We start from the raw sequence: 25,144 nt of genomic DNA on the forward strand, positions 1-25,144 counted from the left end.
GCCTCCCCCAGAGAAACACCCAGCCCAAATCATGCCTCCCTGCTGCCCCATGCTATTTCTACTCTTACAGACTGTCAGAGATGGGAAGGATGCCAGCATCTCCTGCCCCACCTCGCACTCAGCAAAACTGCGAGGTAACAAAGGTAAGCCAGGCCCTAAAAGTTTGCAACATCTGGCATTGCTGGCTGCTGCTTCTGACAGCTTGTGCGCATGTCAGCATAAGAATGTTGTTTGAAGTGTCTGTGGTCAAAAATGTCATGTCACATTTGGTAGTAAAACGGAGTTTAAAGGACCCAGATAGGAAACTGTGTTTTCCTCCCAGCCACTTCCTCTCACTCAGTTCAGCAACTGCAGTTTCTGCTGTGTAGTTTCTAGCATACAAAAATGATGGTTAAAATGAGTTTATGTTCATACAGGTTTTGTAACACAGACAGAATAAAATTTTGGGCCATTGTTTTCACGCTACATATAACACATTCAATGACAAGATTTGCAAAATCATAAAAGCCCTTGACTCGGGGTGTGTTGTGAACAGCATGAAACAATATCATCTTCTTTGTGCTTAATTTCTTACTAACTCATGTTTGCACTGGGAGTCGTGCAATACCAATGCTGGCCTGTCAAGCCAGGGTAATTTTCCATATTCTTCACAAGAATCTGATATTTCAGGCAATAACATTCATACGTCGACTACTGTGGTTAAGAATTGTGCTGTACTGCCACCTTCTGATACAAGATAATCAGCTATTAATAATCCCATTATTGTGATACAGTCCTGCAATATGAATCTAGGAATAATTAGACAATAAATTGTTGTGTCAGTAACCGTACTACGATAAAAATTAATATGAAATTGTGCATATGTTAATTAGACTTTTGAACGTCTCCTCTCACATGGTATGACTTACTGTTTGAATGAACAAATTTTTTAAAAAGTCTATTTTATCATTTCATTGTTGTAGCGTTTTCTCAGGTGCTATATCTATCATAGAATAGAGTGAGGAGCGCAGCAAATTTTACAGCTATTTAGCCAGGACTGCAAACGTAAATAACAAATAAGCGACCAGTACGTCATGGGGCAGTGAGGGCTAGGGGCTCCCCAGGGCTGGGTGGTTGTAGTGGCAGGGACTCCCCATGGCGGGTGGCAGGGCAGGGCTGGGCAGCCAGGGCCCATCCACCACCCAGACAGGAGTGGAGCATCCAGGAGCAACGGGGCAGCCCCAGCCAGGAGCAGCTGGGGGACACCAGTGCAGCCCCAGCCCCAGGCATCAGGCACCTCCCTGGGGATGGGCCAAGAGATTTAAGTGAGCACTTTTCCCAAAGAGCCCTATGGGCGAGGGAACAGCAATTGTACTGAGCAGGGAGATGCACCCTAAATTCTCCCTGTCTAGCATAACTGAAAAATCATTTCACTTCTATGAAGTACCCATAATTTCTTAAATATAGAGGCACTAAGTAAGTATGCATTACTGAAACCATCATATGAATATTTCACACCTCTCTTGCCTCTGTTTTATCATGTAGAAAAGATGTTTGGAACATTTAAAGATGTCTTCCAATTTGGCTTTGCGAGGAATGTCTAATGACAACAGTTTCACCATTTCTCACGCTCCTTTGTAATCTTTATACTCAATAACTGATTTATAATTAAAAGCTCTGGTGATATTCTTCTGAAAATAGTAATCAGAAACACGAAAAATTACTTCTGTAAACTGTAATGACAACAGCTTATAACAACTTCAGAACCTGCTCAGTGAAATATAAACATGTGTTTTATGTATTTCATAACAAAAGCCATACTGTTATGTGTATGGATGGTTATGTTAAAACCAAGTTAAAGTAGCACTGTTAAATCTTCAAACTTAAAAAATACCAGAATTAAGATTATTGAGGAATTTTAAAATTTTACTTCCTTTAGCTCTGAATCTTGTAGCCAGTTATGCCCTGATCAGTCTAACAGTCCATGTATTTAACTTCCACTGAACTTTTTCTTACTCCCTCAGACCTACATTTTGTTTGTATTTCTATAACATCACATGCTAAAGGTATATAGTGCATGCAGTTCTCCCTCCTGACTCCCATCTGTGCATCCCATTCCCCCAGTACTGGTCATCCCATTTCAAAAACGAGAAAGCTGAACAAGAAGGAGCACAAAAAAGAACGGCCAGAACTATGGAACAGTATCTCCTAAGAGATTAAACACATCCAGACTCTTCAGGCTTAAACTACCGTGATAGAGGACAGATGTGACAGACAGCTATGAAATCATTAATGGTGTCGAGAAAATTAATAGAGAACAATTGTTCACTATTTACCATAACACAAAAAAACAAAACAGGTGCCACTCAAATCATAGTGTAGCAGACGTACAGAAACCAACAAGAAATACTGTGCATTTGCTCAATTCCTTATATTCCTCCCCTAGGTAACTACTAGTAGCTCAGATGAGGGTACTGGGCTAGATGGACTTTTGGTGCAATGAAGCATGATCATTGTCATGTTATGACAATGATGTTATATAATTAAATTATACAGAAATTTCTTCCCAGTCTCCTAAAAACACTTCCCTGTCAGAGCAATATCCACCTCCCACATTACCCCAGAGGAAGAGGGACATACAGGATGCATTGCAGTTGGAAACACCTACTGAGAGCCAGTAACTGTGACACACACTGGCAGGGACACCCCTTGGTGTGCTGGGACTATCCTGAAAGCAAGGGGATACATACAGGATCCAGGACCTGCACCGCCAAATGAGCTATCAGATTTGCTAGTAATAATTGTAGCCTTAGACTTTTTGTCTAGCTGCAGTTTCCTCCTGCCTCTTTGCTCCACCAGTCTCAGCATCCTTCTCTCAAGCCAGTGTCAGTCAAACCACTGAACAATGCAAAAAGTCTATTAAACAAGCAGAGATATAACTGTCCAATCAGGGCCAAAAGGACTGTTTCAATTATATTTTCTGATAAAGCAGAAGCACATTTAGGGAGTTATTTACCTCCATACTAGATCCTGTAATATTTCTGTGTGAAAATATTTACAAACCTGACATCCACAGTTTTATTGCATTCATGGTCAAACACCTCAAAAGCTTCTATAATCTTTTTCTCAATTTCAGCTACTGCGCCATCTGCAAAAAGAAACATAAGAAAAGAGAAAGAAACATTTACTGAGCTGTTGCAACTAATTTATTTCCAATTTAAGAATTGCAACAGCAGAAGCACCAAAACTGATAAAGGGGCAGACATGAAAGGTACTTCAAAAAGCAGAAGTTATTCTGAAAACTCCACTCTAAATGAAGAATCTACCATTTATATTAGTAATATGGCCTTGTACGGCTCCACAGCTACATCAAGCCTAATGCTAATGGTGCTAATGGTGCGTCTCAGCTGCACAATCACCTAGTCATCCAGGTGTGGACACTGCTCAGTGTGCCACAGCTCCTTCTGGACCCTGAGCCTTCCTGAACACCACGGTGCCAGTGGAAGGAGCAAGGCAAACCTGGTCCCAGGCTTGCTCCGAGACGGGGCTGAGTCATTTCATCCAGGTTCCTGCACCCAAGGAAACATAGGTGCTCTCATGTCCACTAAATTACGGAATGTATGAAAAGCTAAGAACCGGGAATAAAGAGGTGGCTAAGATACATGCACAGTGAGTATGTCTCATGGTAAATAATTTATTGCAACAGTATGGAAAGGCAGACAATCTCAGGGAAGGGGAAGGAGCAATTTGCTGCATTTGCTTTTTATTTTTGTATCTCAAAGAATGGGGAAAGAAGAACCACAAGTTATCACAGTTTCATCTCATCCCTGGCAATGAAACCAGAGTAAATAAGAGTGAACTGGTTAGCCCATATATTAACATCATGGTTTGACTCCAAAAGACAGAATATAGAAAGCAAAGTGATATGGAGTTGAACTTTTGGTTTTTGTGGCTAAATACAATCCAAATCCCCAGCTAGCAAACCAGCTCTCAGGAGGCAGCACTTTGTGAGCTAGCCCCACAACCTCCACAGGGAAAATCTGAGTGACAGCCAGAACACAGCTGTCTTCTGTATTCTCAACATAATGATAAAAAAATCAACATAATGATAAAAACAGATTTATTTTCTTCTTTAAGCTCACCTGGTGTTAGAAGTGTTGTGGAGCAGCTCTGACCAGCACTAAACCACTGGACATTGTTTCCACTGGCATAACAAATCCATACCTAGTTTCCTACAATTCCAATATTTTGAGAATCCCTGGGGCTGCAGTCTACAACCACTTTTGTCATTTGCTCTCTTGCCCTCATGACAGAAATGTCTTTCTGGCAAAGTGTATCAGAACTGAACCTAGCTAAAAAATATATTGGCTTTGTGATCTCCCTGTTTTTATCTTGACCCAAAAGCTTTTTTTCCATCCTATTTTTTCCCCTTGCGCTGCTAAGGAAGGCAGAGAGCAGCTGGGTGTGTGCCTGGCAGCTGCCCAAGGTCAACCCAGCACAGGCTGCAAGCACTCCAATATAGCAGTGGATTGCCCTAGGTACAGAGAAGCTCTTTTACATATAGAAGAGGTGCATCTCCTTATAAAGGTAAGGTGTCTGCTGCTTTCTGTCTGTGTTTGGTACTGAACTCTCCCAGAGGATACGTAAAGAGAAGAGAGATAGGAATATACCCTGTGTTCCTCTCTGATACTATTCCCTGATGGAAGCATGGGCAGATGGATTGGAGACTGGAGCTCACTGAGGAAGAGGAGGCCTGTTCAGTCCCCAGATAGAGGGCAAGCTGTGTTTTTTCACAGCTTGACAATAATCCCTGCCTTTTACGTGCCTAAGTAGTACAAACCACATTTAATGCCTTTCCAATAAGCATAGTTAAATCTAAGTGGACCTGATTCCTTGTAGGAGAGGCCCTAAAGACTTACTCTCAAACTACTAAATTTGATGGGAAAATCAATTTATTTGATACTAAATTTTTTCAGTGACTTCAAAGAGTCCTGGATCCAGTCTCCAGTGTGGACTGTTGGAGTTTAGTTATTGAGATCATGCACTTTAATTGTACGCTACATCTTGCAATAGAGAAATGCTGAAAGAATATCTACAGCTGTATATTCTTGGCTTGATGAGTGAGCCTTTTGTAGAAATAAAAATTAACCAGGAAAAGGCAGGGAAACACTTCCAGTTCCGGACCTATGTAGCCATCCAGCCTTTTCAAGTTTTGCCTTCTGAGAAAATAGCATACATTAATCCTACCTGTTTTGAGAGGCCTGGCAGAGAAAGATCCTAAAATTAAATGAACTTGAATGATTTAATCGAGGTACCAGATAACCTACATTTCTTCCAAGAACTGAGAGGAAGTTGTGATTAAAAGCCATATCCATGGAAGAAAATATAATATACTATAGTCCTCTCAAAGACTCTGTGTGAGATGAGTGAACACCTAATACGCTATTGCCTAAATCTCTTGTCATCCCTCTAGGGATGAAAGCCAAAGACGTTCAACATAGCTCAGGATGGCAAAGCTAGCTATCTGAAGACTTCTAGGATTCACCCTAAACCTCTCTTCGGGAGGGAGAAAAAAGATGGATTCCAGCTCTAGGATAAGTAATGGATAAAGGTTTAAAACGATCCCTTCAAGAAGGGCATCAAGAGATAAGACATGCAGTTAACTCAGCAGATGTGATGCTCCAGTGTACTGAAATCTTTCTGCACAAGGATTCTCTGCTCCATGTGTAGATCAATGCAAGTTTCATGTTGCCTTGTGGAACAATTTTTTAGCAGTTTTCAGGACAGAAATACCTATGCTCTGATTGAATAAAAGGTTTCACTCACTGTAGAAAAAAAACCCATAGCATCAAAGTTAAAATTATCTGATTACTTCTAATAGCTTAGATAAATAAATATTGAAATAACCATGCCAAAAAAGATACAACTACTTATTCCCTTAAATGCATCGTGTAGGGATGATAAACTATTTCCATTTTTATGCTGCTAATATGCTTCAGATATCCTCATTTTCTCATTCTCATTTATTTTCCTACCACACAAAGCAATAAGGCAAAAGATCTTAAAATCCAATTCCTCAGATACATTAATTGAAAAGTGTATTCACTATCGGTTTCTTTTCCAGTACTATCCGTTGCTATTTTCCCAGTTTAGCATGAATTAGATAAAACTCTAGACACTGCCAGTTAAGTAAGACTGACAGGGAGCTGGGAGCCCCAAATTAATTCTGCTGGTTCTTTCAGACTGAATTGTTCCTCTTCAGATTGTCCAGACTGTTACCCGGCACTCTGAGGCCCATTTGATGCCAGCCCTTAAGCAGCACACCTGCCTCAGTTGTGGCATTTCTTCTTCAAAGACCACAGCTTCAGTCTTTGTAGGGAACAGAAGCAATTAAATAGATGTGGCTCTCCCAGACTCTCGAGTAATGAGCGTTTTAAAAAGTGATTTCTAGTTGACACAATTTGCTAGATTCTACCATTCATTTAACTGCCTGAGCTTGCTTCCTTTTCTTCCTTAGGGCCAGTTGCTCTGATGGTTCAAAAAGCCAACCCTTCCTTTCACTGAAGAGAAATTATGTGCAGAAAAAAAAAAGGCATCAAAAGAACAGGTAGGCCAACATTAAACAACCACCTAAAATGCTGGGGTGAGCATCTGTCTGCTGCTTACGGGAAAAGATTTAGTCCTAATGCAGCCTGATGAACCTATTTACAAAATGCGACACTCAAACTCTTTTCGTGCTATGTAAAGAGTAAAATTAAGGGCTGATTTGTAGAAGCATCAGTGGACTTTATTTTATTACTTATTGCTCACACCTGGAATATTAATATTTATAAACTGTAATCTAGGTATATATTAGTAAATATAGACAATTCTGTATTTAAACTCCTATATACGCATGTGGACACCTCATTAATTACTCCATCCTCTCTTCATGGTACTATGTTATGGTCACAAGCAGGTGTGAGGAAACCGCTGAGGTCTCTAGTGACAGGAACCCTTTCTCACACAGGGCTGCCTTGCTGAACTAGTCAGTCTGAAAGGACAAGGGAAACAACTGGGTAACCCCACCTCAGTGACAGACAGTTTTAGAGTCATTTACATGTTGTTGCCCTGGTTTTATTTACTGTTGTTACCAATAGCTCTTTTGTAGCTCTCCCCATCCACTAACCAGGGCTGATCAGCAGGAAGTACAGAACGTACCAGTGGCTACATACTCCAGCACTATTTCTTCGCTTTCCCATTAGCCATTATTTCAACCAAGTGTGAAGTCCTGCTTAAAAACTGAGCCTACTGCATAGTCAAAAAAAAAAAGGTTTGGCCAACAAGCAGAAATAGCTAAACAGATCTTACTCCTTACAGCTTTAATATGGAGTTAAAACACGTCAAGATGCAGGAACAGTTCCCCAGTAAGGAAGGAGACTGGTGCTATTCCTGAAGAACACCATGCTCCCTTTAAGGGTGATTCCAAATTTATTATCTAAGTGTAGAGGGCAAAAGGACAGAGACTAACTAAAAAGCAAGAGATTTGTCTTTGATGTTTGCAGCCACTGTTTCATCCAACCTCTTCCAAAATCCTGAACCACTAATGGAAATAACAGCATAAGAATTGGGAAAAAAAAAAACCAACCAAATCTGACTGTAGTTCTAATGAGAAGTGTACAATGTGTATTTGCTTAACTACAAAGCAAAAACCCAGTAAGAGATTTCATAATTGCAACTGTGAGGAGGTTATCAATTAGCTCTTATGAGATCTAATCAGGTTTTTAAGCAAGCGTTAACCAGACCATCACCTAGGTCAAGATACTAAAAAGCAGTCATAATACTCAGCATCACCAGCACAGGTGAAATCTCAAACACTCTCAAATAAGCTCATCAGTTTTATCACAACATTGTGTTTCCAGAACAAAAAAGGGAAAACCAGCATGGTGTCATAAGATGACTTCTTGGTGATGATATCAGCGAAAGGTCTTGCCATGCTACTGCTTCTCTTTCCTAACTCCAAAGCAAAGCATAGAGCTCCCTAAATTATTCTGCCACAAATTTTGTGTTGCCTTCATGTTAAGTGTAGGGAGCTTGACTGACTTAATTCAGAAACCTTGTCCCAGCCCAAAGAAGAAAGCCTTACAGCATTTAACTACTCTATTTTAAGGAAATGACTGAGGAAAAGGAACACAGAGAGAAAACAATCTTGGGGCCATTTCAATATGACTTATTGGCAAGAACTTTCTGCTCTGTAGAAGCAAAGGCATACATTGGATTTTTTCTAGTGACCTTCTTAATTCCAGAGGAAGCTTAATGTACCGTCAGCCTAATATGCTGGAACAGTAATTGTATGCCATGCTCTAAAAATATTGAGGCAAGAGGAATATTTTCTTCTCTACTCTGTACTTCCTATAGCATGTATAATATTAATATATTAGATACCAGAAAAGAAAGGAGTAACATGATTAAGCTGTAAGCTTGCAGAATATGCAATGTTGTTTCTTTGTGTCTTGTGATACGTAACAAAATAATTTAAGATATGTGCTTATTGAAGAGTCCTCATTCTGGAAAGACAAATCAAGCAGATTTTGAAGAAAAACAAGAAGTTTATAAAGCAGCTTAATTCCTCCAAAGAAGGGATAAACCCATTCCTGAACCGCAATCCGAAGAAAACAGGTTGACGCAAAGTATTGATGGCACCAACGGGAAATGTATCACCTGAGTTTAGCCAATCAGACTGAATGAAGAGATAAAAGATGCAGCTTCAGGAAATCTGGCATATGCCAGTTCCCAAGAAATGACCAGGCTGAGGTCTTCACTGACAGTGGTACCTACTCCAATTTGGGGATCCAAGCTATGGCCTGCAGACTCAGGAAAGGGATAATCCTTTCTCTCCTGGATGAGAAGCATCCCATGTTACCACAGATGATACTGAGGCAATCTGAATTTTACTTTGTTTCCTGTAGAAGAATAAAAAAGCTTAACTGGTTTCTGCAAAGGTCACTTTCAAGCATATTCGAAGAAGCACAAATGAAGTCTGAAAGAACAGCAAAAGCTTTTTCTTTCACTTTTTTCAGAACTGTTGAGAAGCAGCCATATCATTGCTCCCTATTGTTTATGTTTGCAGCATACACCATGTGCTATCTAGACAAACAAGCAAACCCCATCATCAGGGTGAATCAACAAACCCAAAACCCTACACTCATCATCATGCATGTGAGCAACCTTGGACTAAAAGAGCATAACCTTACCCTATTATGATAGCTCTTTTCCTAATGGTAGTACATGTGAAAAATTACCTGGTTGTTTCCACGACAATAACTGCTTTATGGAAAACTAACAGAGAATAAAAATAATTAAAAATAGATACACAGAATGAAGCTCGTGGAGTGGAGCAATCAGAACAATCTTTGAACAGCCCCTTGGCACGCGGTGCGAATAACCATGAGAACAAAACCACCAGCAGCAAATAGCTTTAGAAAAAGAAGGTAATTAATTTGATGTCTGATACTAAAATACAGGCTGTCAGTTTGATGAAGGCTGTGGTGAAGTTAATCGCAAAAGTTACTTCAAATTCTGACACAAAAATATTAAACACAATTTTTCCTTTTTGTCTTCTTTACATAAGACAGTCGTGCACTCTTTTGACTTCAGCTTTGGCTATGGAAATGAGATTATTTTATAGAATTATGCTAGTAATAAAAAAAATAAGAGTTCAGACCAGCAACAATGGAAATACTTTGGTTATTTTAGTTAGAAGCTGACAAATTCATTAAAGACTTTAAAAAATGATGTAACAACTGTGCATTTCAACCTCGAAGTTGAAAAATGCAACAATATACCAATATGCAAAATATATCCAGTTTGTGATAGTCAGTTAGCAGCAACTAATTGACCTACAAATTGCCAGTAAATACCTGATGAAACAAGATATCCTGAATATTGCCTTAGGTTTTGATTGTTCAGTAGAGGTTATTTTAAATGCCATGGCATTCTAATCTACCATAGATTCAGATGTTTAAATACATGTGGGAACCAAAACTAACAAAACTAATGGGGCAATTAACAAACTAATTCAACTGTTGACAAACAAAGTAAGTATAGAAACTACTGCTGCCTTGATAAGCAGTCAAGCTTTCAGTTGCTCATAAAATTCTTATCTAACTGACACCATAACACAGAACAAAACAGGCCATGGAGGATGCCACGTTAAGCTGGAAAAGAAGCCATAGTCAGTGCCTTTTGTCACCTAGTATATCCAAAGGTGCTTAAAACCGTAGTTCACACTGCCTCCAAAACACAGTTCATATTAAAATATCATTGATTTTGAAAGGGAATAGCAACCATTCACAAAGTTCTTATCCCAGTTATCTCTCCCCAAAGGTGTTGGTGTCACGGTCAATCTTCTCTACTGCCCTTCCTTCTGGATCAAATACAGTTCTTCATCAATGGAAAAAATATTTCTTTCCCTTGTGGTACACACCCTTGCAGGTCATCAAACCCATTGTAATGCTGTCACTTCTGGTTGCTCTTTCAAGTTCCCATTATTTTGCCTGGGCTGGGCTGGGAAAAGAGCCCCCAGGCCAGTCCACAGACATCACTCTGTATCCTCAGTACTTGGTAACTCACACTTATCTGCCCTGAGTCATAATGATGTAACAGCTTGAATAGCTGCCCTATTAAACCCAACACCCGCATCTTTACCAGGACCCTGTTTGCTTGCTCTGTCCAGAGTTTGCACTGTATTTCTTCAAGCCAGGGGATGCAGATGGCAAAGTATGTCAGCATGAAGGCCCAGCGGAACTACAACCACTGCCTGGGCTTGCTGCAGATAATGCATGTGCCTCGGAGAATGGAGAAGGGCGAGTTATGAGGGATACCCTTGCTATCTCTGCAAATTCCTTGACAGATGCTTACTGTAACAAAGTTGTCCATATGTTGGAGGGCACCAATAAACCACTATTTTCTGCATCACCTCCTGAATACTATGACCGTGACAGCCTCCCTGTGCCTGGGCTTCTGGATCAGAGGCATTAATTTCCCTAGTTCCACCCAATTCTTTCTAGACGTCCCCAGGATGGAGGATTGCAAAGAAATAAAAGGCATAAAGGCTTCCGACACACAAAATGCAAACCAAACTTCCTCTAAACTTACTGAAACCATTTATAACCAAGCAGAACTTGCAAGTGAAGGGAAGAAAGGCAGAGAATGTTAAACGTTAGGAGTGGCTGAGTGGGATGTACTGGGTCCCAGAAAGAGTCCCACTAATGTCATACAGTGCTTCTCACAGTCTGTAAAACTCCACTAAGTGTTCTTCAGGGCTGGGCATGTGGCAGGTTGGTCCATGAGGGACGCATAGGGAAGACAGACTGCAAGTTCAGTGCCACTGGAAAAAAAAAAAAACAAACAGCAGAACGTACTGAGGATGTGGTGAGGGATACAATTCTACCCTTCCTATTACCTGGCTGAGCTCCTTACACAGAAATGCACACAGGCTGAGGTGGCTGACACCTACTTCGACTCTGCTCGCTTTGCACTGGAGCACTTTTCCCCCTGGGAGACCACCCATTTGCTCTGCTGAACCTCCTTTCCCAGCTGTGTGCTTTTGTTGCCATAACCTTCGAATCTCTTCAAGCGCTATGGGTGATTAGCATCTCCCCTGCCATACAGGCAAGAAAATCCTTCCTTCCTGCCACTCAAAAACTTCCTGAGCAGGTTGTTGGTGAGGGCAAGCTCAGTCTACATAATCCTGGGACATACCAGGGAAGGATGCTACAATCACATGGTCTGCTGGGGAAAAATCTGTTCCCTTGTAGGCAGTTAGTCTGAGTGGTGCAACACAGGTACGTATCAATTCATGTCAGTGACAGCACTTCATGGATCCCAGGAAAAGCTCAACAAAATATGCCCTGATTTTTTACTGTACATAATTTATGTACATATGCTATATGTACATACATATATCCACATATAATGAAGCACCAGCCTTCATAAGCATCAGCAGAGAAGCTCGCAATCCTGGGAAATGATCAAGGAATACTACCTAGCTGCACTCAGCTACAGTTCAATTTTCTCAAACCTGAAGCACTATCCAAGGTTTGACGAGTGATCAATTTTTCAAATTTTTTTTGGTGGGATGGTATGGAATGAGTCCTTCCTACTTTCACTGCACAGAACAAATTTGTGATTTGGTCTCTATCTGCCAAAAAGGAGAACTGGAGGTGAAGTGGCCACCTGGTTGGTATGACCACACATCTGGGATGTAGTATGCATCACGTTCCAGGTCAAAGCAATTAAGACGAGAGACTCTGTCAGGGATTCCTGAGTTGCCACAAGCCCAGGCAGTGTCCCACAGCAGCACCTAGCTGAGACAGGCTAGTCCAAGTTTTGGAAATGGAAGGTGCCAGCTGGGGCCAAGACTTGGCTACAGCACTAGGTTCTCCTGCTGATGAAATGTTCTGGACCTAGCAGCATGCCCAGAAAAAAAAAAAAAATCAGAAAAGAAAACAAGTTGGCCTAATTCAGGTTAAAATTGCAAGATATACTGACACATTTTCTAGTGAGTGATTTGGAAGCCACACCACAGCATTCCTTTTACATCTGCAAGGAAAATGGTCCAGTGGAGGCCATCCTCCACTGCCTGGCTGGTAGCAGTAGGCAGAAGCCTACTTTCCCGATGGTAGTAGCATTAGAAAATGGCAATGCAAGCTGGATTCCCACATACACTGCAGCACAGGCAGATTTTCTGCTCTCTGTTTTGACCAGCCAGGATGATACCGTGCAGAAGGATTACCACCTGTAAGTAGCAGGGAAGTGCACAAGCAAATATTTGGCACCCTGCCCTCCTCCAGCTCCAACTTACTGTTGTTCTGCTGCTGCTCTAAGGACTGCGTGCAGCTCCACCTAGGCACAGCCCTGAGCTCCTCCTGCCACCTCCCGCTGTCCCCCTGGCTGTTGGGGGTACTGCAGTTAGTGCGCAGTGACAAGCACCTTTCTGTGCAAGTTCATAGCTCTGTCTTGCACCTTTCCCTATAGCTACAGCTTACAGATTTTTATCACCTTGAGTACAAAGTCTCTGAGTTCTGAAACAGTCAACAGAGAGCTAATGCCCTGACCTGACCTTCTTAAGCCCCTTACTCCTTGTATTCTAACCCACTGTCACCCCATTATTAAATAGTGCAGGGTCATGCTGTGAACAGTAACATACAGCTTATTGCCTATATCCTCTGGAGAATACACAGCACCAGGAAACAGAAGGAATGCATGTGGGGTATGCCCTGTGTATGCCCAAACCTCAGATAAAAAGTAGGGATAATCTCTTAAAGCTTGAAAGAAGCTGGAGTCATCATTACCTACAGCAGAAGAAACACTTGGCAGTCCTCCTAAGCATCTTTCAAAATTACAACAGCACCTACTCTGACCATAGCCATTTCTCTCTTCCCAGCTTTCACACAAGTCTGTCTGCCCACACTTTGTGCCTTTGTTGTTGCAGAGTCCTTGCAGAAAAACCAGATTATTTTTTTTCTGCTAATACTTGGTCATCTGTTGAAACATTTTTTTTTTCCTCAAACCCATTTTGCCTTTTTGCATTTCCTGGAGGGAAGAGCTGGGTAACACAGGCCCCAAGACTCTGGGATGGGGCAGTTACAGTGGCCTTACAGGACAGAAAAAGCTATTGAGTCCTGGATCATAACGACAAGCATTTTCATCTGATTAGCTGTCAAACATTTTATGTCAGGAATAGCTGTAGCATTTTTAGAGCAACAATCAGGACACAGCATGAAACATTCAACTACAGCTCTCGGGATTTGGCCCTGCCTGTCTTCCCAAGCAGTTGGCTATAGCTGTGCTGCTTTAGCTCCACAGGCCTCACAATTGTTGCAGATTATCACTTTGGAAGCAGCATGCAATAAGAACTCTCAGGAAGAAACATGTATCAAAATCAGACGTAACAGGTCTCAGTTATGACCTACATTTCAGCCAGCCAAGCACATCATCATTGTGCAGCTTCTCAACTGGTGGCCGAGTCTGACTTTACAAACCCTGGATCTTCATGAGCCAAAGCAGCAAGCCCTGAGTAATAGCACTCACCCTAATCATCGCAGGTCCAGCTCTGACAGCAAAGCTCTCTTGCTAGCTGGTGACAACAGACAAGCTGCCAAATACTTGCCATTGCATGCAACCGAAACTGAGGGCAGTGAAAGAACATGCTTTGTCACACTAATTTCCAGAATGATGGGGGAAAATCCTTTCCTTTTGATATAAAGATCATCTCTTCCAAGCAGAGGATGTGGAGATATGTCTCTAGTCATCCAAAGAAAAGTCCCATCTATGCATAGATCTGGTTTGCCTCCTCTACACCTGTGATTCACAGATAATATCCAATTAATATCTTACACTTCTCCTGAGGAAAGTCATGATGTTATCCTTTCTACAGTGAAGTGAAACAAATGCCAGCACTTGACATTTGTTAGCCTGCAACAAATGATTGTGACACTTTTTTTTAAAGTCAGTCCTGGTTGCATGCAGCCTCCCTTTTCATAAGGCAGAGATAAGCTCAGCATAAATCTCCATTAGGGATGTCTTGCACATCCCTGAAATCTCAACTCTGGTAGTTGTACCTGTCAGCCCTCCTGTTGCAGCTCAGAGCTGGCAAAAACAGTAATCTCCACTGCTGCTATTTGTTCCCTATCTTTCATCTCAGACACACCTGGGATATAGTGAAAGAGTTATGTCTAGCCCATACTTATGTTCTCTTTCATCACCAACAGCAAACTGCCCTGCAAGAATATATTGCTCTCCCGGTGATGCTGAGAGTCTTGCTATACCTTCAGCTGCTGAAAAGGAAGAGCTTGCATAGGCTGTGGCACCAGCGGAACACAACCCATGCTGCTGCGCTGTGTGGTCGCAGAAGACATTTGCCTCCATTTTTCCTGGGCTCTCCATGGTGCTGGCCCCAGGAGCGGATGGCACAGCCCAAAGAACAAGTCCGACACCCACAGTCTACAACACATATGCACCACACCGAACTCCACCAAAATACAGTAATGCACACGCTGCTGCATGCCCCACAACAGCATCTCACTCTGCCCATGACATGGCGTGGCCCCAACAGGGTACTGTGTAACTTGTCACCAACAGTATGCATGTACATCTGATTGCACGTGTGGCAGCACCAAACATCTCAAACTGTATTTGCCTACTAAACTGCCTCCGCTCACCGCTTGCTCAAGTGGTCAGGAACCAGGGGCCAGGATCGAGCGGATATTAGTGCCCTGAGCATTAACTTATTTTAAACCTAAGCCATTACAAAGTTTAACTACAGCACCGCAGTAGCACTGCTCAAATACAGCAGTTGGTAAATGTTCTTCTTTTGAAAGAACCGTAATTTTCTACAATTTAATGGGAGAATGAGGGGTTTCAAGTGTGACTTTTAATACATGCTGTTATTATGTAACGTATCACAAGTCCTTCAATTTGCTTGACAGGGTCTCAAATGGGTTTAAAAAAAAAAAATACAGTATCCAGACTGGTTGCAATTCTATCTGCACTTCTCTGGCATGAGGGCTTTGTCCAAGAAGAGGAAGACTGTTACAGTGAAACAAAATGGCAAGGGATTACAGGGGCTTGCTGCTGCAGCTGCTTGTTTTTCAAAGAGCTGTCTTCAAAGTATCACTTACATTGCTAAATCACTTTCTTTACCTCTCATGAATGAATATGAACCTCCAATTTTCTTTTCATTTGCCTAAGAGTAATATTTTGAATTTGAACAGCATTTCAGCTGACCAATTTAAGACATTTACATTTATCATCAATGGGAAACAAGTCATTTCTATAACCAGGCTAAGCTAAACAAGAAAGTTGGTAAACATGAAAAAAGGATACAAGCTGTTCATGGACACGTTTCAGAATTCATCTCTAATTTTCAACCTGACCATCAGCAGTAACGGTCCAGAATCTCCTGCGACCTTACACCAGAAACACAATAATCCTTACCACATTTAAGATGGAGCTTGGTAAGCTTTTGAAAGTTATGGTTGTATACAGCCCCAGGCTGCACTCAAGGAAATCCCTCTCAATCTGATGTTCATCAGGTTTTCACATTCTATTCACATCTGTGTAGCACTGAGCAGTAAGGAAGTCACATTTCCAAGAAGTTGGAAGTCTGTATTTTCTTAAAGATGGACATTTACAATTAAATAACATTTATTAAAAAAAAAAAAAAAATCTCCTGAGACCTGTCAGGTCACATGTAATCCAATCTCAAAAGCTGTGGGGGCCAAAGGTATGGTTTTGGACCTCCTGCTCCTTACTATGCCAATAGCTTTTACCCCCGCACCAGGTACCTGCGAGCTCCATGCAGGGAGCTCCCCACTTCTCTGGCCACTGTCTGCAGCATCCCAGCCCCATCACTGACTGTCCCATGCCCTTCCCAAAGTCACTGTCATGCCAGGCACAAGGCCCACCTCTGCACAGGCTGGGCTATCACTGCCACAGCTACTTCTCAGGATACCTCACAGGATGCGTAGGAGCTATTTTCAGCTTCTGCCCCTCACCTCACGCATACACCCGTGGCAGAAACAGCAGCAGCAGCAGCAACCAGCCCCCATGGCAGGATTTGGCCAGGGCAAAGCAGTGGTGTGACCAGCACCCCTGTCTGCACGGCAACCTCCCACCTGGGGGCTAAAGCCCATGGGCTCCCTGTTGAACATGTTCAACAACAGGTTCATGTCAGACCTCTATTACCCGAAAGACCATTTCCCTTTGGCAGCCTTTAGCATACCATGTTTTATTGCCAATAGCAACAAAGCATTATCTGTTCACACAAAATAAAGGTACTCCTAAATTGCAAAAAAAAATCCCAACCCCTCAGATCTAAGAATAATTAGTATGTAGACATGGAAATTCTTAATAACACATTAACTATTGTTGGAAAGATAATTTGTGGGAGTTCTCAAGTTCCCTGTCAGCACTGTGTATCTGCTGGTTAGCATTGTTTAAAAGACATAAAAGTTTAAAGCCTTTCTGCACACCAGCCAATTTTTTATTCAATAAGTCAGCTAGAAGTAGAGCCAAAGTGAAGAACTTCTGCCATTTTACACACCATGGAAACAAGAAACCTGTCAATCTGCAATTACCTACTCTACATCCACTTGAGATTAACTTTTACTGCAGGAGTATAGCCAAGAGGATCAGATCTACAGCCTGTGTTTGCCCGTGGGAGATGGACATAATTTATTTTTTGTTTCACTCTCAAATAAGTACAAATATTAAAACATAACTCAGATTGATGTCAAGGTGCATGTTAAACTGCATTACAGTCTAATAAAAGCTATAAACTTTTCCCCTCATGTAATTTCTCATAGCAATGTCAACAACAGGCTATAAGAATATTCATAGTGTTAATCTGTAAATTCCACTGTGATAAAACTGTACACAGATTTCCTAAGTGATCTCATATATTCATATTTTCTTCCAGAGCTGAAACATTGCTTGCTTGAGCCCTATGAAAGCTACTTATTTTTAATTCATACTAATTTTGTATTTTTTTTCCATAAATGAAACACTGCTACTTTTTAAATTAAAGATAATTTGTCTGACGGACTACTTTAGCCTGAAGGTTTACTGTGAGTGTTTAATCCATAGCTTTTGAATCTTTCAAATGCTGATGCTCAGTTGTGAAACCCTCGAAAATACATTTTAAAATCCTCAATATAGTAAGACCCTTAAATGTACTCATGTGCTTAAGTGTCATGTGCATCATATTATCCCATTCAACAGGATTCCTCAAAGCCGCACACAGCTTAAGCGCTTTTCCGTGTCAGGTCTGAAACTCTCATGTTAATTAAGTGTGCTCTGAGCAGAATTAATGGTTACGACTGCCTACAGTGCTCATGGCAGCTACTAGGCTCTCTAAGCTTGGTTCTGCAACTTTATTAAAACAGAATGAGCACTGATAGCACATATTCAGTATCTCTAGGAATACAGAATCCAGGCAGAGCCAAGGACATGGAGAGGGAAGGTTTAGATCCTACCTCCAGACACGGAAGGATTTGGCAGGGCATGTGCCGTAGGGGCAACTCTGCTCCCTTGCAAGAGGGAAGTAGTTCAACGGGATATTTAGCTAGTTCTGACCAAATGTAAACTTCACCAAATCTCCGATTTCACCAGCAGCAAACCAGGGCAGTTAAAGAGCAGATACATATGTACAATGGAACACATTGTTACTGCATTCACATAAGGCACTAAAATCAGGGTGAAAACTCTTTCCCATCTCCACTAACAACCTCCATATGACTGTTTCATAAGTGGGGAAGAAAATCTGTGAGGCCTGATTACATATTGCAGCCTTAAGTCAAACTACCCAGAACAACTACTAATCATTTACCAGATAAAACCATCATCGCAGAACAGTTACTCTCCATCTCCATAGGTCTTTGCATCATAACCAGGTATGTTTCTGGAGGACATCTGTTATCCAGAACTAGTTACTTGGTTTCATATGGGCGTAAGTGGGTGAAACAGGAGCTCAGACTATTTAATATACTTCCTTTTGGATTAAAATTCATGACTTATTAATTGTATTTTAAATATGCGCTAACCAGCACGAAGAATGTGGTCTTAGAAAAACTCTCATACTGATCAATTACATAACATTGCCATAATGATATAGGAACACTGAGCTTTCTCTCCTTTATGTACTTTCATGTGATTTCTTAAATGCCAGCTGGAGAAAAATATGTCTTGTCTTCTGTCTAGTTCTACTTCAGGCACTACCGGTCTGACATTTCGCTTTCAGGTTCTAGTAACACCAGTATTGAGATCAGAGATATTAAAACTTAGAAAATCTGACATGTTTTGTCAAATTACAAAGAAAGTATCTGAGAGCAAATGGAAGAACAGACAGACTGAATTAAGTAGCAGAAAAAGGGAAAGAAACAGAATGATGGGAGCGGCGATACAGACAAATATACAGAAGAGAAAGATTAAGCAGTCTAGCGTAATCAGATGGGTATGAAGAAAAAGCATTAAACAGTGTTGAAAGCACAAATGTAAGGATATAAATTCATACATAAAACATGTAGCTACAGATAGCATGGGCATGATCCCATTAGCACTTATGCACATACAAGATCTTATTCACAAGAACTGCATAAGTTAGAGGGTAATGCTCACGTAACATGATGTAAAAGAGGTTGCAGGATTTGACCTTTCACCATTTTTCCTTGTGTACATCTGTGAAATGTTAGGCAGGCATTTTAACTTTGAAGAAGACAAAACTTGAAAATAATAGGACCTAAGGGAAACCTTTACCATGAAAGCTGGTGGAACTGCAGTTCTACAAAGAACCAAGAGGAATACCCTAAAGACTAATTATTTGACAATACAACTAACGTTATTGTTCTGTTCGAAGAATAATAAAGTAAAAGTTGCAGTTTGCGTAGACGTGGAATTCTTGTCAGAAGAAAGCATTATCAATACATGAATCCAGAATTGGGGAATCCTACTTAACCCCCTAACTGCCATCTGCAAGAAGTCTAATAGCAACTCTGAAAGGGGTATAAGCGACTTACTTTTATGGGATTGCTTCTGCAGCTTAATGAGACATTGACTGTTAGCTTACCTCAGCTGTGTTTATAATAATGAGACACGTTTATAGGGCAATAAGCAACTCCTTTGCCTAATAACAGACTATGATTCTCATGAATGACATAAGTCAGATGCCTTGTCTGTATGATACAGGTTATTGTCCTCATTCTACAGATAGGAAACCTGTCTACATTTACCCTGTAGGCAGGGCTAAACTGTAACAGTTGCTCTGTCACCCAGCAACCCCTCACTAGCCAGGGAGGGGAACTGGGAAAAGGAGAGCAGACTCGCAGGTGGAAGTGAAACAGATTTTAATGAGATAACACTAATACCAACAGAGATATACAGTTATACCCAGACAAACAAATATCCAGTCCTCAAGAGCCAGGAGAAGCCAGAGAAGAAGCAGGAAGAACCCAAGCAGAAACCCCACAGGAGGTCCCCTTCCTCAGCAAACCTTCCCCCTTTATAATGACCATGACACTATGGGATGGGCTACACCTCTAGCTAACTCAGGTCAGCTGCCCTGGCTGGCTTGAGCCTGCCAGCATGGCTGGGCTGTGATTCTGTCCCAGCCAAACCAGGACAAAACCAAAGCCCAGTATGTCATTTTCCGTGATCCATCGGGAAGTCTGGTAGGGCCAGGAATGGAGTTTATGGGTCAAGGTCTTTTAGGATGACAGCACGATTTTCCTTTAGAAGACAACATCTGATACTCTACTGGTAATAATGTGTTTTACAGGATGTTAAAAAACACAAAGAGTCTGTCTTCAGTAATACAGTAATTAAACTTGTTACAAAGTATTCTTACTTTGAAACTACAAAAACAGCATTAAAATCCATTAATCAAGCAATCAAAACCACATGACCTTTCTTCTCCAATAGTTTCTGCATGTGGATTGACAAAATGGTGCAAAATCTCAATATCATTCATATGGGTCCCCAAAATATATGGAGCCAGAACTTCCCAGTATTACTGTTATCCTGCCAGAACACCAGATTCCTGCTCCTCAGATGGTTCAGCAGACTTCTAGGCTGTTACCCTACCACCTCTATCCACCTCTGCCAGCACTGCGCCTCAGCTTCATTTCCAAAACTGGAAAAAAATATGCTTTCACAAGGCTAATCAGAAATGAAAAACAATATAAAAGAAATAACACTTTTAGAACAGTCCTCATAGAAGCTACATCAGACTTAGTTCTTAATTTCTGCAAGATATCTATACTGCAAAGTGCCTGCTAGAAATCCTACAAAAATCAATTTACTCTTTCAGCACCATTCACAGCAACTATTTATACAGGACTTTTCTATGGAATATTTTAGTTTTTTCTTAAATAGTATGAAATAGTCCATTGTTTAGATTATTTCAAATACAATGTTCAGAATTTGCAAATTATTACCATACACACAAGTTTACTTATGGAAAGGATGGATTTTAGAAGTCACGATACTGTGAGTTTTACAGAAAGTATGTTTTCCTTGAAACGATACTTGAGTATCCTTGCAGGAGGAATTACCTTTAGCCTGTAAAATATAATTTCTGGCAACACTCCCTAAAGTAGAACACGCTTGCCTCTAAAAATAAGCCATGGTGCTATCAGCAGCACAGATTACTTTTTCCTGGCAGAGAGAGCCCGATGCATCCAGAAATGTCTGCAAGGGGTGATGACCAACTGGCTCCAGCAGCTGGTTCAGCTGTCACGGCTGCCCTGGAAGCCACCCCACGCCGTGACGAGGCGGTCGGCCCCGCTGCCATCACCTCTGGGTGCACCCTGCGGGGCGGCACCACAACCATAAGGCTACCAGCACCCGTAGCCATCGCCCGCAGGTGGCATCGCAGCGGGCGGCTAGTGGCATCCCCCGTGACAGGGAGTGCGGGGGAGAAGCCCCCGGCCCTGAGGCGGGGGCAGGACTGCGGTGGAGGCAGTGAAGTAGCCACATACAATGGCGGGGGGGGGGCTGGGGATGTATTTAGAGGTGTGTGTAAATATGTACGTGTGCGTGCGTTCCCATCTATACACATACATGCATGCGCGCGCACACACGCATATACGCGTCTGTATCTCTCAGTGCGTGTCCGTGTGCCACCCTGGCGCCAGCCCCGGCAAGGCCAGACCCCGCCACCCGCCGCCTCTCCCGCCGCCGGAGGCCGCGACTGGGCGGGCCTCACTCGGCCGGTGCCCGGCGGTGGCCCGTCCCCCCGCTAGCCCTCCCGCATACCCCGCAGGGCGGGAGGCCCCGGCCCCGGCCCAGCCTTACCCACGCCGCTCCCCTCCTTCTCCGCCATGGCAGCGGCCCCGCGCCGTCGCCATGGCGACGCAGGCCCGACCGGGCCCTCTCCTCCCGCCGCAGCGGGCGCGGCGAGGCCTGCTGCCGGCGGCCTGCGCGGCGGGCCGGGCCGACAACAGCCACCTTCCCTCCGCCCCGGAAAGCTTTTCGCCCGCGGCGTCCGCAGCCCGCTAACACATAAAGCAAGGGACAGACGGTGGAAGCAGGCCGCTGGAGGCTCTGCGTGCCGACCCCGAGTACTGCACCGGGCAGGGAGCCGCGGCCGCTGCCCGCCCCAAAACGCCGATCAAGGCCAAGACTTGGTGCCAGCGCGGAGGCCCAGCCCCAGCCTGCTCCCGCGGCACCCCCCGCTGGGGTCTGGGGTGTCGCTCCCCGCTGTGCTAAAGGGACGGAACCGTGATCGACACCCATTCAGCCCGTGAGGCGGAGCCGGGTCTGCCCGGCGCTGGCCTTGCGGCAAGGCCCCGGCTGAGCCCTTTAACCCTGCTACTTCGCAGTACTCCATTTCTCTTGAAAACAGTTTCCCCAGCAATTGCAGAGATTTCCATGTAGCTGAGCTTCAGAAAGTGAAAGAACATTTTATTCTAAATACCATCGTGCCGAAACAGCTAAAATATTCTGGCTTAGCGATATTAAATAAAACTCCGCAGTTTAAATTTAGCTGTGTGTTTTAGCAGACACTCTTGCGATGACTGGTTCTTCTGACTCTAAAACAACTGTGAAAGTAGATAAAATATAAATATTAATATTCCGGCAAGATGCAACCACATATTCATAGAAAATAAATATTTATGAAATTCCTAGAACTAAAACCTCATCCTCGCCACAGCAGGTGCTTGTTTGTCAGATGTTAAATTTTTGCAAAGCCCGTGTGGATGACTCCTCCTGACATGCTCATCTTCACCTCTCAAACAAACAGGTACAATGTGCTCAGTATTCATGGAAGGCTGAAATTTCAAAAAACACGTTGAACCCAAATAGGGCTTCTTTGCTTTAAAAGAATCACTTTTTAATAACATCTTAATATTTGCTGTCTGCCTTTTAGCCACTTATTTCTGTGTAAAAACACTGAATGTGGCTCAGAGTAAAGGGGGTATAATAGATACCCAAGAGATAATAGATACATCTTTACTCTGTTCGGAAAACAGCTGATTATGCTCTCTAACAAAGCTGATCACTCTAAAAGGTTATCTGCAGACTTGAACAGTTTATTAAAGTAACTAAATATTTCAAATTACATGTTTTATTAGAGGATTAGCACAGATTTGTTTCCTCTCGAATTGATAACAGAAGTTTTGGGGAGAACAGTATGGCAGCCAAAGTTGGAGGATGCAGCAGCAGGAAAGGCCCTTATCTTTCAGTCTTACAGGAGTCCCATTTGTTATTCTTTCAACCCCTCCACACAGAAAACCTTTGTCTTTCCTTGTTATAGATCTGGGGTGGTGGATCAGTCACATGTTTGAAAATGAAGAAAAGTGTGAAATATACTGTTTTGGCAAGGATGGAGCTTTCTTATCTCTTCCCTCCCCTACCCCAAATGTGAAGTTTCCCATTCTTGAATATTGTGCTAGCATTAGATTTCTTACATCATTTTCCAGATCACCTGATTCATCATAGGACTTTTAGAGCTCTGCTATAAATGCTACACTAATTCACAGTGTTTACCACATTTCCCTAATAAAAACTTTTAAAAATTCTGTTCTAGTCATTCAGGTTTTCATGCCAAATCCATACCCAAAATATGAACAATGTTTCATCTTTAAAATAGATACAAACATTGCCTATTGTGCGAATTTATCGAGGTTCTTGTGTTTTTACAGTAGCCTTTGAATTGAAGTGAGTCACTGCAAATGTGACATGATAAGACAGTAACTCCACCCAGGCCACTACCTTTAACATCTTCCCGGCAATTTCATGTGCTATTTCACCAGGGTTTGCACTTGACTTTCCTCACCACCCTTTCCTATTTGGCACATGCTTGTCTTTGTTTTCTCCAAGAGGGTTGGTAACAAAAGCAGGGTGTAAAAGCCAACCAAGAAAGGGGAAATTGTGAAGTACACAACAGCTACGACATGTTGTGGATGCCACAATGTCTACACCCCGTCGTAGCAGCTGACTCCAGCCCTCACAAGCTGCTACAATAGATCCTCCGGGAGAGCATTGTTCCGTGTGTATAAAAGTATTGGTTTGTACTTGTTGACTTTGATACCTTTGGCCTAGCTGCAGAATCTTTTGTGACTTACAGCTAATACTAATTTCAGCAAAGAGTATTTTGCACTGTCCTGGCCGTGTTGTTGAGATTCCACTCAGGACAATTCCTGTAAATCGAAGTGCTTCGTTTGCATCATCTGCACCAGCCTGGAGTTTCCTTTTGCTTTCAGTAGCTTGCATCCAAGTGTCAGCACATGTTGCCCCTTCTTCCCCCAGTTCCTGACACTCAGGGTTTGGTGTCTTGCCTGTCTTCAGGAGGAGAACAAAATATGCAATGAGAAAGCACTTCAAAACGAGAACTCACTGCTTTAAAATTCCCTGGCAACATAACTTGAAAAATCTATGTAGGAAAAAAATGTTAACAATTATAATGCAGATCAAATATTGGACCTGAACAATGTGACTGTTTCCCTTCTAACTTAATGCACAGACATCTCGAACCAAGGGTATGAGTGGGCTGAAACAACTAATCGCATTTTGGCACAGACAAGTACAAAAGGAAACCCAGAACCACTAATTCAACAGCTTGAAATATCAGCTGCTGCATGCAAGATCTTTAAAGAGCTCCTCTGAAGAGAACATACCCTTTTAAACTCGTAATTTTTCATTTAAAAAATGTCAGAAAATATCTCAGGGAAAATATGGAAGAAACCAGCATTGTTGATATAAAGCCCGAATCCACTGAAGTTGAATAGACGTTAAGATACCCTTGCCTCTGCACCTAATTTCGTCACATTCCTCTCAGTTGTCAGGGTCCTATCTCACACACTTTGCATATTTTCCATGCATATGTTCAGAAATTTTGTTCAGCAATAAGAAACAGCTCTAAAATGGAAGAATGTAAAAGATAAAGCAGTTCAAGGAGGTATAATAACATCCTACAAAGCAGTGTCCCCCCGTGGCTTTGGGGTTGCAGCATTTGGACACATCTTTACTCTGAACACTTGCTGAAGACCTTCACCATAGAACTCCCTCTGTGGGCCCTTGGGGACCATATAACTGAAGCACAAAGAAGTGTATTTATCTGCCCTTCACAGAGAAAGTAAATGAATAGCTACGATTCTATGACAGGAGTCTACCTGTAACTCCTCTG

The 25,144-nt window shown here is 42.3% G+C and overlaps 1 protein-coding gene across 1 annotated transcript in view; it reads right to left on the bottom strand.

The window, feature by feature from the left end:
- Positions 1-25,144, bottom strand: part of DRC8 (dynein regulatory complex subunit 8) — a 52,643-nt gene that overhangs the window by 9,357 nt on the left and 18,142 nt on the right. The window contains exons 3-4 of the mRNA XM_086460397.1: positions 21,811-22,105; positions 3,043-3,127 (exon numbers count right to left, since the gene is read on the bottom strand). Of these exons, the coding sequence (XP_086316523.1) occupies positions 3,043-3,127; positions 21,811-22,105 (380 nt within the window). The remainder of the gene's footprint in view (positions 1-3,042; positions 3,128-21,810; positions 22,106-25,144) is intronic.

This window comes from Leptosomus discolor, chromosome 2 (genome assembly GCF_034619465.1).
Source record: "Leptosomus discolor isolate bLepDis1 chromosome 2, bLepDis1.hap2, whole genome shotgun sequence".
Lineage (NCBI taxonomy): Eukaryota > Metazoa > Chordata > Aves > Leptosomiformes > Leptosomidae > Leptosomus > Leptosomus discolor.